The sequence below is a fragment of the Phalacrocorax aristotelis genome, chromosome 3 (genome assembly GCF_949628215.1).
Source record: "Phalacrocorax aristotelis chromosome 3, bGulAri2.1, whole genome shotgun sequence".
In the NCBI taxonomy this organism is placed as follows: Eukaryota; Metazoa; Chordata; class Aves; order Suliformes; family Phalacrocoracidae; genus Phalacrocorax; species Phalacrocorax aristotelis.
In genome coordinates this window covers 89,590,517-89,609,781 of record NC_134278.1, presented here as the reverse complement: position 1 = coordinate 89,609,781, position 19,265 = coordinate 89,590,517, and the positions used below count along the sequence as shown (strand labels likewise).

At 43.6% G+C, this 19,265-nt stretch overlaps 2 protein-coding genes across 6 annotated transcripts in view; one reads left to right on the top strand and one right to left on the bottom strand.

Moving 5' to 3' along the window:
• The window catches only part of PLEK (pleckstrin), a 69,158-nt gene that overhangs the window by 26,320 nt on the left and 23,573 nt on the right, over positions 1–19,265 (bottom strand). The gene's annotated exons all lie outside the window — the stretch shown is intronic.
• CNRIP1 (cannabinoid receptor interacting protein 1) lies at positions 385–11,023 on the top strand. 2 transcript variants are annotated; one of them, XM_075088409.1, is made up of 3 exons: positions 385–760; positions 1,464–1,608; positions 9,566–11,023. In XM_075088409.1, the coding sequence occupies exons 1-3, from the start codon at positions 582–584 to the stop codon at positions 9,728–9,730; spliced, it is 489 nt and encodes a 162-aa protein (XP_074944510.1). In that variant the 5' UTR covers positions 385–581; the 3' UTR covers positions 9,731–11,023. The 2 variants fall into 2 exon arrangements, with proteins under 2 accessions (XP_074944510.1, XP_074944511.1); XM_075088410.1 differs by lacking the exon at positions 9,566–11,023 and adding an exon at positions 1,919–2,411 and having other exon boundaries at positions 401–760.

The window sequence follows — 19,265 nt, the reverse complement described above, 5'->3', positions numbered from 1 at the left end:
AACCGCCGGCAGGAGACGGCTCCCCCCGAGCAGGGGATCAGCGGGGTGATGCGGAGGGGCTCCCCCCTCCGCGAGTCCCCAGCAGGAGGATGCGGAGGCCCGCCCCCCCCGCTAGCCCCCCAGCGGGGCTCCCAGCCAGCGCCGCTGTCCGCGTCCGTGGTGCTGAACGGCGGCGGGGTCCTCCCCGCCCCACCCGGCCCGGGCCCCCTGCGCTCCCTCCGGGACGAATGGTGGGATTAAGGCTGCAATAATCGGGGCCGGATTAACTCCCTGGAAACCGGCTGCAATCTGAGCGGCTGCAAATGTCCCCCAACCCGGGAAGATGGGGCGGAGGGAGGCATGCGTCCGCCGCCCAGATGCTGCGCCGCGATTAAGGGGGAGGGAAAAAACAAATCTATCATCCGCTGCTTTTGGGAAAGGCTGGGCTGGCTGGGATCCGGCAGCCCCTCCTCTTCCTCCTCCTTCCTCCTCTTCCTCTCCCTCGCAGCCTCGGTCTCCTTTCCCGGCCAGCCGCGTTCCGCGAAGGGGGTCAGACGAGCGCAGAACCCGCACCCCCCACCCCCCATCCCCGGCGACAAGCGATGGGCGACATCCCCGGCCTCGTCAAAATCAGCGTTTCCCTCAAAATCCAGCCCAACGACGGGGCCGTGTATTTCAAGGTGGACGGGCAGCGCTTCGGCCAAAACCGCACCATCAAGCTGCTGACCGGGGCCAAGTACAAGATCGAGGTGGCCCTGCGGCCCGGCACCGTCCAGGCCACGTAAGTGTGGCCGCCCCGCTCGGGGCGGCTCCCCCCGTTCCTCCCTTCCCCTTCCCTGCTGCTTTATTTTTAGAGGTTTAATATTTTTTCCTGGCAGGCTGACAGCACGGGGTTTCCGTGATTTCTCTGTCCCCGCCCTTTTTGCTTTGCTGGCCCCGTTTCTAGGTCCCTGGCCAGCTGTTCCCAGTGCTTTTGCCCGGCTCGGGAAAGTGGCCCCATTTTGGAGTCGTTTCCTTCACTCTCCCTCCCCACCGTCTCCCGGAGCTCTTTCTAGCTCAGCCCATTTTTCTCCCTTCTTCCCCGCGGTTTGCCCTGGAGGCACTGGGAAGAGGCCCCTTCAGCCCTGCCTGTCAGGGACGCACCATACCCAAGCCTGGCTGCAGCATGGCAAAGCTGAGACAGGGACCAGGGAGGATGTGGTTGGGGAATGGCTCTGGGTGGAGACAGCCCTGGAGAAGGGATTTGGCTAACCTTTCCCCAGCTACTCAAATCTCTCCTGCCTTTCCTTTCTACACCTTCCCTGGGTGACTGCAGAGCCCAGACATTTTTCAGGAGCCCCCATGAGTCAGCAGCACCCGCAGGTCTGCTAAAATCCTTGAAGCATACCCTAGCACAGAGGCTGCCAGCCCACATGCTGGCTCCAAGCTGCTCTGGGAAGGGGACCTGCAGGGCTGCTGCAAGGCTGTATCCTGTCTCTTTGCAGTACAATGGGCATTGGGGGCGTCAATGTCCCACTGGAAGAGAAATCAAGGGATGCACAGGTGGCCTCTTACACAGGGATCTACGACACAGAAGGGGTGCCCCATACCAAGAGCGGGGAGAGGCAGCCCATCCAGGTCAACATGCAGGTATGTGGTTCTCCAAGCCTCACATGGGAAGACAGGGGAGTGCAGCAGTGGGTTGAGTCCCAGAGAAGGAGTTGTGGAGGTGAAATATTCCAGGGCAAAGTCTGATCACAGCTGCTGTGCTCCTCTGCTTGGTGTCAAACAGGACTGCTGGTCAGAGCATAGCTGTAAAACACAAGCCCAGCTTCCCCAGGGGAAGCCAAGAGAACAGCAAGGACCAGGAAGTAGCAGGGGGATTTCTAGAGATTTGCATAACCCTTTGGGGTGCTTCAGGAGAAAGAAACAGGCACTGAACTTCTCACTTTTTCTGCAGGGCATATTATGGACTTCAGGCGACTCCCACCAAGGTCCCTGGCTAGGAATCCAGTCCCAAGCCCTTGGCATACAGGGACCCTCCTTTTGCCTGCCAGCACTCCCAGGTTTTTTGGAGCAGAGCATGCCCCAAACACAAGGGGTGACTACTTTCCCCTTCCACCTGTCATCTGCAGGATGCCTGGGGACCTGCCAGAGGCTGAAAGCATGCATGAGAACACCCCCGCCCCCCAAAGGCTGTCTTCTCCCTTTCTTTCCCCATATGCTTCCATTATCACATTATCTCTGTATCCGCAAACCTAAGTTCTTAATCAAGCGACTCCCTACTGCAACCTTAAAGGGAAGCTCCAAGGGCTGGAATCAGTGTATATGCCATGGCCCCAAAGTGAGATGACGAAGGCTTAAGCCTATAAGTCAGCTGAGTTGGCAGAAGACAGGAAGAGCAGCAGGCAAATTTCCACAGCACTCTGGGTGATGCTGTCAAGGTGCAGAAGGAGATTTGTTTTATTCTGGCTTTGGTTTGGTTGGCTGGGTTTTTTTTTCCCCTCTCTTGATTACAGTTGTGAGGGATTCCTGCTGTTGATTCTATGCCTCCTGTACAAAAAGGGGAAACGGGGCAGTAAGCCATCTTTATCTGAAGCTCCTTTAAGGGTCTGTTCCAACTTACACAAGCTTAGGACCTTGCCAAGCCCACCAGATTTCAGCTTTCTCTCACATTTGCTCACTACAGTCAAGATACCATATTGATCTTTAGCTTCACTATTTTCTTCTGGAATTATCATTTGGCATGATAAACCCCTACTGAATAAGAACTGTAACATCTCCATTTGGAGTTTCTAATAATTACAGCATGTGTAACAATTCTGGAGACACACATCACATTAACAGTTACCCTTCCTAATCTTAGGTTAATAAGACTACCCTGAAGTATTTGATCACATTAAGCACTTTTTTATACAGTCACCTCCTTTTAACACCCAGGAAAACCAAACACCCAGTATGACTTCTCAACCAGCAGAACAGGGCTGCTGGATGCTGCTGTTGAATACCACAGTTACATTTCACAATGTCCTTATACTAGGAGGTGAAAGGGCAGTGCTCCCAAAAAAATCCATCTGCTTTGACTAAGGCATCCCTATTTTGATAGCCACCTTTACCCTTACGCATAGCACTGATGTGAATTCTGAAAATCTGGAAGTTTAGCTTTTTTATGGAGAAAACCACGTCAAATGAAGTAACTCCAAGAAATGCAAAGAGGTTCTGATTTTCAGATACAAGCTCTGAGCTGGTTTGTTGCAGCATCAGAATGAGTAGCCACAATATTTGTCCAAACAGTAGCTTTTACAGATCAAATCCTGGGATATTAACCACAAAGCTAAGAGGTTTTGCAAGTGTTAAGCAGGTCCTCAACCCTTTTTAGGATTTGATCTTGATAGTTTGGTTCTTCAGTAGAGACTTAGATGTCCACAACTGATACTTTTAATTATTAAACATAGGCAACTCAACAGGGGCTTACATGTTTAACTCACCATTTAGCTGCTTAGCTAGACAGAGCCATAACAGATTTAGGGAACCAGTGTCAGACACTCCAGCTTGAAAACTGCTTCCAATACCTACTTCCTGAATCCTCAAAACTGCACTTACTACATACAGCTTTAAATTTTCTTATTTCCTTCAACTATGAGGAACTTCAGCCTCCACTTCCTGGGGAGGGAAGGACACTATTTAAGGAATAAAATCTGAACTTGCATTAGAAATAGACCGTGAGGTCATTTCTGCAGTTAAAAATTGGCCTGATACTGCCAATTTAACACCTAAAAGCCAGAAAGCCCTTAAGAATTTATTTCCCATCTGCTTTAAAATTTTAAACAAGTAATTCTTTGTGCTCCTACTTTAACTGGCTGGTAGATGTGTTGCCTGTTACAGCCATACAATCTCATTTCTGAATTTCTGAATCTGAGGATGCATTTGTTACCTGAATGCTAAGTGCATCAAGAATCCAGAAATTGCTGAATTGACTAGCAAATGATGTAAATTAAGTTATAGATCTCTCTCATTTTATCTTGGTCAGACTGTCACCAAAATCAGGAATAAACCTCGTAACACCAACGTAATATTAAAAGACAGGCATTTTTTATTCACGCCGCTGGATACACGGGGGCTCGCTCCTCCTAACATGCATACCATCAGATCTCATTGTGCCTGTTAAGTACATGTTCTTTATATATATTCATTAGTTTTCTGATAAAATATATACATATTCATCATCATACGCAAATGTCCTTTGCGCATGCCTGTTGGTGTCTCTGGATGGTCATCGGGGATATACTCTTCCTCACTGTGTCCGTTAGTTAACCCTTGCTTTTGTGCAAACTCAGTTCTGAGATTACATATATACTGTCCTTGAGGGATGGTCTGTTCTGGTTTAGCATTTGCTCTGCAGTTCATTATCTTTATGGTTCTGTACATCTGCTTTTCTTAAGGTCAAATGTCATCGTAACTTTGTGTAGGCACTTCTTATCTTGAGGCCTTTCTGACTCCCCCAAAGCCACAAGTTTTAGTCATTGTGCAGGCTGTTGCTGTTAAGGGTACCTCATTATCCTGGCTAAGTTTTGGCTCCAGGCCCCAACATTTGTTGAGCTACACTAGATTGCATTAGTAACATTTAACTATTTATTCCCCGAAGCATTGCTACCTAAAAATTAGGATTTAATTCTTAGAAGAGAGGTTTGGACCCAAAAATTAGGCTTTGAGCCTTAAAAGAGGAGTTCTGACAGAAACACATTGTCTATTGTTTCATTCACACTAATGACTAAAATACAGATCAAAGAATACACTGATTGTCCCCAGACTTAATATTCAGTTGGATAGTATAGCAGCATCCATGGCTGGTTAACTTCATCACCCTGATTACAAGACTAGATTAAGATTTAATGAAGAAGCCAGACCTCCACTCACATAATAAATAGCCATCAAATCATCCTAGGATGCAAATTCAGAGGGAGTGATGAAATAATTGTTCACACCTATAGCAGCAGACGACAGAGAACAGCAGACAGGGAAATAGTCTTCTAAGCCTGAACTACAAAGAGTAGAGCTATCCCTCCTCCTCGAGGATGCCCGCATACAGGCCCAGTGGAGGAGCCAGGATTCAGCTGCAGGAGCCACATGAATTGAGGGGAGCTCTGAGGATGCAGAATGCTCATTACGCCACAGAGCTGCTGCATCTGCTACATGCTGGGCTGGCGGGGAGGCACATGGTAGTAGAAAAGCTCTGCGATTAATTCTTTCCTTCCCCTGGAAATCCATAGCAGTCAAACTACTCAGGGCAGCTCAGCAAACTGGGTCATTGGAGGGAGATAGAATTTGTTTTCTTTATCATGTTGAAATTCCTCCATACATTAATGAAGCGCTGCTCTTGTATCAATGACCTACAAATGCTATTAGAAATGCCTTTTCTTCCTCAGTTTCCAGACTGAGGGTGGCTGATGCTTCCCTCTAACAATTTCTCTGTGTGGGTTGCGCACAGTAATATCCAATGTGCTTAACCTTTACTATCTTGCATTATGAGTGTATGAGGATTATTACCAGAGATGATTAATAAAAAATTCCATAATTAAGGTTGTAGTTGCTGGGAGAGATAAAATAGCCTGTACATCTGGTTCTCTTTGTCAAAGGAAGCAGCAGAAATATTTCAGCTACTCCTTTAAGGTAGCACTTGCAATTGGAGCCAAATAAAAATCTTCCACTAACAGCACACCACAATACCTGCTGTTGTCAAGACTAAATTTAAGTTACCACAGTGGGCTGGGGGAAGGTTTAAAGCAATATACATTACACAGTAGCAGCTTACAAACCACATCTTGAATTACACAAAAAGTAAACATCCTTCTGAGAAAACTGAGTACAGAAGGCTCTGATTGCAATTCAGGAAGAGTCGCTATGTAAAAAAAGCTTTCATACTGACTTTGCAAATGTGATTATAATAGGCAGATGATCAAAGGTCAGCTCCCAGGCACATGATGGGAATGGAAAATAGTCAAGTGAAGAAGCTGTCATTAAAAGTGAGTGATGGAAATATTTAAAAGGAAAAAATGTTGAAGAACAGTGTCTTACAGTAGCACTGAACCCAATATCTAGTATCTTCTAACAACATAGCACAATCAAGAAACTATACTACTGGAACCAACAACAATCCATATAGGCTTCACACCCACACTTTGGACCCCCTGCAAGGTCTCAAGGTACAGGAACTCAAATTTTACATCACCATCATAACTGATGTCATAATCTACCCTTGCTGAGCCTCATTCATAGAATCATCGAATAGTTTGGGTTGGAAGGGATGTTTAGAGGTCATCTAGTCCAACCCCCCTGCAATGAGCAGGGACATCTTGAACTAGATCAGGTTGCTCAGAGCCCTGTCCAACCTGACCTTGAATGTTTCTAGGGATGGGGCCTCTACCACCTCTCTGGGCAACGTGTTCCAGGCTTTCACCACCCTCATAGTAAAAAAAATTTACCTTATATCCAGTCTAAATCTACCCCCTTTAGTTCAAAACCATTATCCCCTGTCCTGTCACAACAGGCCTTGCTAAAGAGATTGCCCCATCTTTCCTGCAGTCCCCCTTTAAGTACTGGAAGGACGCAATAAGTTCTCCCCTCAGCCTTCTCTTCTCCAGGCTGAACAACCCCAACTCTCTCAGCCTGTCTTTGTAGGAGAGGTGCTCCAGCCCTCGGATCATTTTGTGGCCCTCCTCTGAACCTGCTCCAACAGGTCCAAATCCTTTCTGTGTTGAGGGCTCCAGAGATGGACGCAGTACTGCAGATGGGGTCTCACTAGAGCAGAGCAGAGGGGCAGAATCACCTCCCTCAACCTGCTGGCCATGCTTCTTTTGATGCAGCCAAGGATACGGTTGGCCTTTGGGGCTGCAAGCACACATAGCCAGCTCATGTCCCACTTTTCATCCACTAGTACCCCCAAGTCCTTCACAGGACTGCTCTCAAACCCTTCATCCCCCAGCCTGTATTGATACCGGGGGTTGCCCCAACCCAGGTGCAGGACCTTGCACTTGGCCTTGTTGAACCTCATGAGGTTCTCACAGGCCCACCGCTCCAGCTTGTCTAGGTCTCTCTGGATGACATCCTGTCCTTCTGGCGTGTCAGTTGCACCACTCAGCTTGGTGTCATCTGCAAACTTGCTGAAGGTGCACTCGATCCCTCTATGTCACTGATTAAAATATTAAACAGTACTGGTCCCAGTACAGACCCCTGAGGGACACCACTCATCACCAAGACTGGTGATGATCTGGACATTGAGCCATTGACCACTACCCTCTGGATGCAACCACCCAGCCAGTTCCTTATCCACCGAACAGTCCACCCATCAAATCTGTATCTCTCCAGTTTAGAGAGAAGGATGCCGTGGGGGACCCTGTCAAACGCCTTACAGAAGTCCAGATAGATGACATCCATAGCTCTTCCCTTGTCCACTGATGTAGTCACTCATCATAGAAGGCCACTAAGTTGGTCAGGCAGGACTTGCCCTTGGTGGAGCCACGCTGGCTGTCCGGAATCACCTCCCTGCCCTCCATGTGCCTTAGAATAGCTTCTAGGAGGATCTGTTCCATGATCTTCCCAGGCACAGAGGTGAGGCTGACAGGTCAGTAGTTCCCAGGGTCCTCCTTTTTACCCTTTTTAAAGATGGGCACAATATTTCCTTTCTTCCAGTCCTCAGGGACTTCACCTGACTGCCATGACTTTTCAAATATCATGGAGAGTGGCTTAGCAACTACATCAGCCAATTCCCTCAGGACTTGGATACATCTCATCAGGTCCCATAGACTTGTGTATATCCAGGTTTCTCAAGCAGTCACAAACCTGATCTTCCCTTACAGTGGGAGGGGCTTTATCCCCCTGGTCTTCATCCTGTGGTCCATTGGCTTGGGAAGGTGAGGATAGAGGTTACCAATGAAGACTGAGGCAAAAAAGTTGAGTACCTCAGCACTCTCCTCATCTGTTGATACTAGGCCACCATTCTTGTTCATCGTGGGGGTATGTTTTCTTTGACTTTCCTCTTCTGGTTGATGTACCTGTAGAAGCCCTTCTTATTATTCTTAGCATCCCTTGCCAAATTCAGCTCCAGCTGTGCCCTGGCCCTCCTGAACCCATCCCTACACAACTGTGCAGCATGTTTGTACTCTTCCCAGGATACCTGTGTCCCTGCTTCCACTGCCTGTGCAGTTGTCTCTTGCTCTTTAGTTTGATCAGCACATCTCAACTTGTTTCATTCGCACTAATGACTAAAATACAGATCAAAGAATACACTGATTGTCCCCAGACTTAATATTCAGTTGGATAGTATAGCAGCATCCATGGCTGGTTAACTTCATCACCCTGATTACAAGACTAGATTAAGATTTAATGAAGAAGCCAGACCTCCACTCACATAATAAATAGCCATCAAATCATCCTAGGATGCAAATTCAGAGGGAGTGATGAAATAATTGTTCACACCTATAACAGCAGATGACAGAGAACAGCAGACAGGGAAATAGTCTTCTAAGCCTGAACTACAAAGAGTAGAGCTATCCCTCCTCCTCGAGGATGCCCGCATACAGGCCCAGTGGAGGAGCCAGGATTCAGCTGCAGGAGCCACATGAATTGAGGGGAGCTCTGAGGATGCAGAATGCTCATTACGCCACAGAGCTGCTGCATCTGCTACATGCTGGTCTCTCCCCTTCCTTGAAAATCATTCATATGATTTTTCTGATATTGCAAGAGTATCTAGCAATGGCTTCAAAAAAGTGAGAGGTTTTATTTTGCAGAACTTAGTATAGCCATAGTCTCATTCACTCAATTCAAAGTTGCAAGCACAGACAACTCACCATCAGTGTCTCACTACCCCTTCACTGTATTAGACACTTATCTGCTAACATGCACTATCTCCTTCCTAGCCTTTATTACTCATATCTAAGTTTGAAAAGCTGCACTATCCCAGTACAACTAGCAATTACAGAAATGCACAAAGAACAACTACTTTTGCTTAAGTTTCATGTAAGATGCAGAACAGAACCCCAGGGAAGGAGTAAGTGGTCTAGTAGCAGCATGTCTCAGTCAAGACACTGCAAACACAGAGCTACAAAATACAGGGACGTTAAATATTTCCAATTGAGCAACAGAAGGAATTTTCTGAGTCATAACCGCAGCCTCTAGGTATGGTATAAAGGTGAAGTGATGGCCTGTATCACTACAGATCACTGCTACATGATCCATATATACAAGCCACTGTGAGATCATCATGCCAACTACTGCTGTGTCATCTTAAGAAGGATTATAGTTTTGATTCTTGCTGTTAGTAAGATTTATCCATATGGGAACTTGAATATTTTTACTCCTTTGCCTTTCCCAGATATAGTTGCAAGAGAACAGTACATGGAGAAACTGATCCTTCATGTTTTATATATACCTAAGCATAAAAGACTATGACTGCTAGAGCAGGCTTTACAGACTGATTTAATGGCTTGAGGAACAATAACCCTGATACCAGCTGTTTTACATTCCGCAGTTTCATTATTGTTTCTCATTAATAGAGAGAAACCAACAAAATATTCAGCTCACTAACACCAATATTCCCTCTTCCTCACAGTTTAACGACATTGGCGTTTTTGAAACTGTCTGGCAAGTCAAATTCTACAACTACCACAAACGGGATCATTGCCAATGGGGAAACAGTTTTGGTAGCATTGAGTACGAATGTAAACCAAATGAAACACGCAGTCTTATGTGGATCAATAAAGAGACCTTCCACTGAAGAGATGTGAAACCAATCCTGCTGGACAATCTCCCTAAAGAAAAATCTACCTTTTAAACCAGCAAGAAGCCTTAACAAAGGCATACTGTAATGTTGCTTTGTTCCATACGGTTCTAACAACTACGTTGTATATACAGGTGGTGCCACTAAAATCTTTGCCTATTACTGTATTTTAAGTTTACCATGGCATCTGCAACATTTGTTATCTGTCACCCAGGAATACTCTAAAGTTCATGGTAAAGAATATTTGATAGCTGGATAGAAAGTCATACCATCATAATACTGTCCTAAGTATTTGGATTATGCCCGCTAAACAGTTCCACTAGATGTAACAACTTTTGTGAAGTGTTTTGCATTATTGCTTAGAATTTTGATGCAATATCACATTGGTGATTTCTGTATTTATATTTGTGTTTGCTCCTAAATCAGTGTTCTCCTTCAATCATTTTGTTATACCAGTGGACAGCAAAAAGTACAAACTATGGATATTTGTAGGTTTAGCCAAATGGCAGCTACTGCACTGTTGATATTGTGCTTTCATACCAGGGGATTTGGAAACTCATTCTCTCTTTTGTTACATGCTGTAAGATATTCTGTGAAAAGCTTGCTAATTTACCAAAACTCTCAAAACAGGATTCTTTGTTAAGTTTCCCAGTCTGTGAAATAGCTTTAGGAAATTGTATAAATCATGTTAACCTGAATGAAGGAAAAGCAATAAATCAGTTGTGGTGTCAAAGACATCTAACCACATGGCTAATATCTATCTTAAGATCATATAGTATTCCTGAAAGATATAGTAGCCATACTTCATTTAGCTCTTACAGTAAGAATTCTGATAATAATCTCCATTTTTGTTTTGATGGCACATTGCTCAAATCAGTAAAATCCTACCAATAAACTTTTTCAAGCCTGAACACTGTATTGTACCAAAATCACCAGGATTTCTGACCAACAAATGCTTAGTGTGAAGAGAGTACAGATCCCAGTGCATGTTTATACATGCATTGCACACTTTCAAATAAAGATAAGCATGTAAACATTTGCATAGTTATGACTAAAGGTGCTACATAAACACTAAATCAGTGTTTAACACATAACAGACAATGAAAAACATATATTTTCTTTCCATAAATAAAGCAGGGAAACAAATACACTGTCCCGTCCCCAATTTGTGCTGAAGTCAGCTGTCATTTCTTGCATATCTGTTATTCCTTTTGTGAATAATTTGTAAATTGTGTATGTAAATGGTAACCATTACTTTTGATCTTTGTAATAAAGGACTTGGACAAATTCTTCTCTAGTATGACCATCTAAATAAATTGAAAATACTGTATCAAAAATGGATGTGGTTTTAGTAAGTCAGACAGCAGAGGGTACGTAGTCAGTGCTTTCTGAAAATGCAGTCCAAACCACCTCATGTTATTTACCCAAAGCTACTGTTTCTAGGAAATACAGATCCAATGTGTGACAATGCAGACAGTTAATGTGACAACATTCAGTAGAGCTTACTGATAAAATTAAACTGCATTTTCTTGCACTAACATAGCATTGAAAATAGAGATTTAGGACAGAAGTGAAATATCAAAGAATATTTTCTTCCACTGAATTATTAATCAAAAAGCTTGACTGTTTGCAGATTTCTACACACAGAAGAGCCTGACAGTAGCACTGATGTAATATACCACCACTGGAACAGTGAGCTAGCCAGCTGCATCTCTGCTCTCAGGCAATATTACACAGGCAAATTTCTCTGCGATTCAATTCTAGAAATAATCTTCTGCGTTAACTTCTTTCCTAGACTACAGAAAGAATTCTTCAAAATGAAAAAACTGAGCTGAGGGAATTCAAATGAAATCTGTACTTCAGACAGAAGTGTTATTGCCAGCACTTGAGCAGAAGTTTCCAGATAACAGGCTTCAATGACACCAAACTTCCAGCTGTCAATCAATTCCATCTCTGCACTACTAGAAAGCCATTTTATTCAGCAACAATTGGCATACTTTGGTTTATTTTGTTTGTACACATGAACTGAAAAGCACATCAGCAAGGAATACGTATGATACATAAATAACAGAGAACCTTCTGTCCTGGTAAAATTAAAATGTGTGAGACAGGACTTCACTTGGAATCCAGCTTCTATTAAATCCTTGGCCCACAATGTCCCAGCCCTCCAGCATTTAAGAAATGTTACAATGAATAAATCCAGCCTAACCTGGCACAGGAGGGCTATTATTTTCAGCTAGCTGGAAGCACATCTTTACCAAAATGAATACGTTTATATTAATACCATCTAGGGCAGCAATTTTCTCATGTCCTAGCAAGCCCTGTAGCAATTCAGCTGAAATTCAGTTCAGAGGGTGGTCAAGGAGGAGCCTGCAGATGGAGCGAGTTGCTTTTAAAAGGAAGGAGAGAACAGCCAGACCAACTGTCTTGCAGACTCCGTATCCTGATACTGAACATTGCTACCAGGGACCATAGCACCCCTTTCCCAGACAATGGCATCGATAAAAGGGATGCAGACTGGTTAACAGCTTATCTGGGGAAGCTGTGAAGTGGCATTTATCAGCTGTTACATCCTTCTCCCCAAGATGAGGTTTAAGCAGAAAGAAATGAGGCTTGATAGCCTTGCATTATTCCTGCCTAAAAAGATTATTCGTGGGATGTTTGTTAAGTGTCCACACCAGCATGGATGAGGGTGCTGACACTCTGCATATGTAAAGCAAAATAGTCCCATCAACTTCCCCTTCCTCAAGGAGTGCTTTGCTAACGTAACAAACATTTGCTCCTAGTAAAGGAGACCCAAGACTTCAGTAGTTCTCTAGAAGTAACATTTTTAATTTCTTTCACCCAGGACAACTCTGCTAAATATTCATAAAGTTTGAGTCACTAAAAAACTGATGCTGTGAGAGTTTTATGCATTATTCACTCAGCAGGATTTACTCTCCAGACAAGTTTGTTCTTTGCACACTTTTTTCTAATCAGTATTTCCATTTTGGGGCAGAATTTCAAAATTCAGAACAGGACACAATACACGAAGCTTAAATATGTATTTTTTTTTTATCCATTACCATGTCATAAAATGCTGACAATGTGTCAATCCAGCTGAAACCACAAAGCACTCATCTGAATGTTTTATACACGAGTCTTCAAGATTTTTCTTGTTAAGTGTCCAGCTTTTGCTTTCATAAGAAAGATTGAAACAAATATACCAAATCTTTCACAGTCCCTTTTTCATCTATATTTAGGCAGTAGTTAGCATTTTCAGGCTGCTGAGTAAAGGGATCCAAGAGCAAGTTGTTAGTCATGATTACTACAGCTGCGATCCTGCATAGAGCTTCCATTAGATCACAGAATCATTAAGGTTGGAAAAGACCTCTAGGATCATCAAGTCCAACCATCAACCCAACACCACCATGTCTCCTAAACCATGCCCTGAAGTGCCATGTCTACACATCTTTTAAATACCTCCAGGGATGGCAACTCTACCACCTCTCTGGGCAGCCTGTTCCAACATCTGACCACTCTCTCAGTAAATAAATTCTTCCTTATATCCAAACCTAAACCTCCCCTGATGCAGCTTGAGGCCATTTCCTCTTGTTCTATCACTAGTAACCTGGGAGAAGAGACCACCACCCACCTTGCTACAACCTCCTTTCAGGTAGTTGTAAAGAGTAATAAGGTCTCCCCTCAGCCTCCTCTTCTCCAGACTGAAGAACCCCAGTTCCCCTCAACCTCTCCTCATAGGACTTGGTCTCTAGACCCTTCACCAACAGCCCGTCGTTAGCATTTGCACAAGGCTCTGTGCAGCTATTATAGGCTTTGATATCTCCTACCATTTGAATAGCAGCACTAAAGTCTCCATGCTCTATTAACACAAGTTAGGGAGGTTTCACTGGCTTCAGCGGAGGCTCTGTCCATTGGTTTGTAGATACAGAGCGACCCTTATCGATTCCAGACTAGCAGACTACCAGAAAACCTTGTTTATTACATTCTTCCTATAAAAGATGTGAACGGAACTACTGTACAATGAAGCTGTAAGTTTTGTAACACAAGACTTTTATATGCCAGCAGAGGTTGTGGTTTCCATTTGGTTAAGAGCACCTGCCTTACTTGCTATGTAAAATTGTGACGCATGTGCTATGTGGAACAGTTTTGATATCCCAAAGAAAATAGAATTTTCTTCTAAGTAATAACAATGAACCACGTGAGCCTTGCAAAGCAGAATCTGGCAGCCAGAGAAGGCAGCTGAGAGGTAGGGAAGCATTTGTTTTATGACTATATCCATGAAGAGAGCTGAGAGACTAATAAAAGGGAACATCCCGCCTCAGAAGCCGCTGAGAACTGGGTGATAAAGTGTATAGTCAAGGAGAACAACTAATTGGGATGTTGATAAGAACTAAAATTAAGTGTCCTTTACGTGAACTATCCTCATTATAATACTAATAATCATGCCCATAGTCCAGAAACCCCCCCACTCAACTAAGCCCCTTACTCTCTGAGCATGCATGGTAAATTTAAAGTGAGCTGTAACTTTAAGTCAAAATGAGAAAAATTAACCAATTATTAGCTGAGGGGTGTGAATATTAGCTCTTATTGACACTTTTAACTGTATAAATACCTTGTAGTTTCTCAGTACAGTGTGCTAGCTTTGTGGAGTTACCACCTAGCACCCACCTTTGTGCAAAAATGAATTAAATAAGATACCTCTGCTCTGTGTGTAGTTTGGCATTTTGCATACTGGGCAAACAAACCCGCTTTTTGGGATAACAGTTCCATTCTTGTAGAGTCTCCATGTAAAGTTTTGATTAAATAAGGACGTGGCATTTTGTAAATGCCAACCTCTTTTTTGAGATCTGAAACAAGTACTGTGGCTTTCAGAATTCAATGCATTGAGCATTGCCTTAACAGCTGCATAGACCCTCAAGCACAAAGGAACAGTATGAGTCTTACAACATTCATGTTTTCCATTAGCTCTACAAAACTCACAAGCGTTGATTGAAAAGTCCCCTTCATGCAGCTAATCCAGATTTCTGACTAGCAGAGACACGCGCTTCTGCCCATGGGCCTTCCCTGCTGCATGCTTGGCAGCTCTCGCCAGCATTCCTTGGACTACTTTTTCCCCTCTCCCTGAAAACAGCGTTTAAGGCTTCAAATCCCTGTGAGCCCTGGCTTTCAGCCTTAGGAAGACAAGGCTGCGTCAATCAAGGAAGAGCCAAAACAGCCCTATCGACAAAATTTTCTCCATCCCCACCTTGAAGTTATCTCTCTTATTAGACGAATCAGCTTAGTTCTATGCACTCAGGAAGTATAATCCCATGACTGACCTTATATATTACATATAACCTTCTCTGCCTCTTCCTGCAGAAGAAATTCACAGGCATTCCAACTGTACACCAACTATAAACAAGAAAAAAATTACCAGCTACAAAAAAAAAAGTGAAGTTGGACTACAGAAAGCACTGCTGATGATTAGTGGTGGAAGTCCTGCAGTGTCTGCCATCACCGCGCTGGAGAACTCAGACAGCTACATAGATTGTTTCCACAGTGCTCTAACACTCAATTAATTTCTCTGCATATTAAGTTATACACAAGTGAAGAATCGTAAGCTTTTGTGAGTTCTCCCACTGCAATCATTGGAGTTTGTAATCTTTTGACCTGCAGTGCCTTGCACCACTCAGGTATGAGTACATAGACACAAACAGATCTCCACTGGAGACAAGGCTTAAAAGTAATGACAGCTTTTCCATCAATGTTGATGCCAAAAATCGTAAATTAAAAATTAATTCATAACAGCACATCTACACTGACCAAGTGTAAGGCTTTGATATTCTGTTTTTCCTCATTTGGACAAACTTGAGTCTCAATGCTGCCATATACAAGTGCTTCATATGCTATTCATAAGGCCTTTGTTTCCCTCCCCCAGAGAGAATGCGCTCCTACTCCCTTTATCCCAAAAAGCAAGGAACAGCCTGGTATCCCATCCGGTAACTTCTGCAGCCTTTGAACAATCCCGAGAGAAGCAATGATAAACTATCAGTTGATGATGCTGAAGGCAGCCCAAGCAATAACCATATGACTGTGCTGGAGGTGAGATGGACCTTCTGCCCATTCTCAGCATGGTAAAGGCAAGGTTAGGTGCCATCCTGCTGTTACGAGAGTGACTGTGATAACGTCATCGGTAACATCTAAATAAAGGTACAGCGTATGTGCTACAGGGACCAAATGTTCTCAGATGCTTGAACTGAACCGTTATGAGTTTATTGTGAATCCCAGAGGGCCTTGTCTGCAGAGAAATGGCAGTAGCATGCAACAGTATCACAACATACACTATTTTCTGACTATGATGGCAGTCTTCCGCTCAAAGTTGCTACGCCAACAGATTCACCTGAGGTACTTCCACATGCCAAATTTATTTTAGAGAACAAGCCCTGGCCAATTCTATGTATAGGATACATAGACTAAAGTTGGTGGGGTTTTTGTTTATCATTTGTTTTTAATTAACTGTATAATTTTTACTTCTGGCTACAGAGATCTCTCTTCCTAAATACTACACTACAGGCAAGCTGAGCAAATGCAAGAAATACCACTGTGTGAAAATACAACTGCAGTCATCCCTGTTCTATATGGAAACTATGTGACTGCACTCTAAAGATTTAACAGCATTAAACCAAAAACGACAAAAACTCTTCATGCATCTTTCAGTTCTGTTGCAGACTGCACACTGTTCAAGAGGCTTGCAACATTTTGTCTCTCAGAACAAGGCAACAGTCATACATAAATGTAGTGATCATCTTATTTTCAAGCGCACAACGCTTACACTGAACTTTGCTATCCTTGATGAGGATGATTAAGAAACCAAGAAAAGGTGCCAAATGCACTCCTGGTACACAATTCCACCAAAACGTATGGAGTTAACATAAAGGACAAATTTGCCCCAACATACAAATAAGTGGGTTAACTGCCCTTGCTTAAAACAGAACTGTAACAATTTAGACCTATCCATCTTAATACAAATTAAATGTAACTCACGGAGGAAATAATTCCAGGGAGGTTTTTTGTTTTAAATACAGTGAAAAGATTTCCTCTACAGATCATATGCCCTATGTTAGAAAATCTTTCTTTTTCTCTAGGGATCAAGAACTAACAGTTTGTGCTTGTATACTGGTATAGAATCAGTTACATAATGAGCTAGCAGAGCTGAAAAAAATTGCTTCCAGGTGTTTTGTTTTGTTTTTAAAATAAAACCAACTATCATTTCTTACCTCCTTCTGTTTCAGACCTGCAATGCCAGCAGCAGCAGCCCTCAAGCACAAATAAGCAAGCAAAGAAATGCTGCTGCATACCTAGCTCCAGGACTGAGATGATTCAAACAGCATAAGAAAGGGAGATTATTAGCCACCTCATCAGTCCTCCTATAGCCCTTATTTTTGGAGAACCATGACTAGGACACATAAGAACACTTTTTTCCGTGCACTCCATTCTACAAATCCATGAGCGATCATGCCTTATCTGAGACACCAGCTTCTGTCCAGATACCTAAAGGGAGGGGCATGAGCATGGAGTCATTGTACTATAGAAACAGCAAGAGAGACAGGAGAATCTCAGAGCATATTCAAAGACACTGAGCTTTTGACCCACAGGCAGTGGGGGAAACAGTCACTAGGAGTCTTCATATGAAAATATAACAATACCAGAGAACCCCACAAAAAATTATTTTGGTAGCCTCCATCTCAGTCACCTCTAATACTCCTTCCAAGTTCTGCTAGAAAGACTGCTCCTAACCTCAAATATCTGCTACAGAACTTCCCACAGTTTTTATTGGTAAGTAGCTTTAAACTTCTGGCTCACTAAGCTCAGTGTCAGTAACTTTCCACAGATTCCATACCAATCTCAAAACTTTCCAGATCTCAGTAGAGCACTGTCCAGCTACTGAACACTGTCATAGCTCACCCACCATCCCCTAATGTCCTGTCTCATCTTTCGTCCATAATGGAGAGACAGAAAAGGCTTTCTCTTCTCTCACCAGTTGCTGTTCAATCTATTACTCATTTGCCTTGAAGGCTCTGCAGTAAGTAGCTGTTTACAAAACTTGTAAGGTCTCCAGTCATTCAATAACTTTTAATGTAATAATCTAAGGTGATGGGGGAAGCAGCACTGTATCCCATATTATGAGATGAAAAAGGAAGCCCTTACACAAAGGGCATACCAACTGAGTACATCAATACCCTATGGAGCAGCACCCCTCAGAGACACTAGGAAGTGCTCAAAGCAGAAGCTGGCACAGCTTGGACAGGCAGGGTTCATTGCACTGAATTTGTGCCACTTTCTACTCTGGTTCAAGTAGCACCACTCCAGTCTTTGAGCCGCATTCCTGTGAGGCACAGCTACAACAAAAAGAACATGTGGCTAAGGAAATCAGAGAGCACTTGTTAGTTCCCAGGTCAGGGTACATGCCCTGCCTGAACCCAACATGCAGCAGTCCCCTTCCTCCAACTGCTCCAGACTATTTTCTCTCAGAAATGAAATGCTGGTGAACAGTACAGGTGTAAATGAAGACTGAGGGACTTGCTATATTCTTACAGGGAAGACTGGATAGAATAGTGTTAACCATGGCCAGGCTAGCCTCTTGGCAACTGTCACACCCATCTTTATTTTAAGCAAAATACTAGAAATCTAGACATTAACCGTGTTACCAGCACAGCCTTCTTACCTGCACTGTCACTACTCATTCTCTAGAAGACCACATGATGAAGAGAACAACCTTATACTGGCAGAAGAGGCACAAATTCTTCCTGGTCAGCACATACTACCTGTTTTTACTTCTCTGGCTCCAAAGAAAAGACAAATCTGAATTGTTTAGCAATGCACCTTCTGACAAGTACTTCATTCAACCTACACTTAGCTGTGAAAAATTAACAAACTGGAATCCCCAAATCCAACATGGTTAGTCCTGCAGAAGGCATAATGTTTACTTTGTTCTCCCTACAGAAAGGAAGTATTTTCTCTGTCAAGACAGGGTGAGATAGCCCAGGGAAACTCAGAAACAAACTTCACTGTCACTGTTCCCATTTGCTTATTCTAAAGGTTGTATTAATTTTCCTATATTTTTCAGGTTCTTCATTTCTGCATGCTGCAAATCTTGATGTAAGCTAATAACTTGTGTGGACAAACAATGCAATTACTTAATAGTCACCTGTAAGGGACTAGAAACTTGTCTCAACATTGTCGGCAGAATGGCTTGACTACCAAGGCTTCACCACGACGGCAACTGAGGAAGTTCTACCCAGCAGGATCTATATCTTGTTGTCTCAGAGCACATAGGCCCAGTCCCCTGCACATGCGCCTGGCCTCAGGGTCATCTTACAACAGATGGGAGGGGGCTTGGACCCCCTGGAACCATCGAGCACTCTCTAGTGACAATACTGCGCATGCGCCCCACTCCCGAGTGGGAGGTATGACTATGCAAACCAGCTCATTGACTATGCAACGGGACAATGCTATAAAAGGCAGAATCAGCAGAGACCAGTTGGAAAGT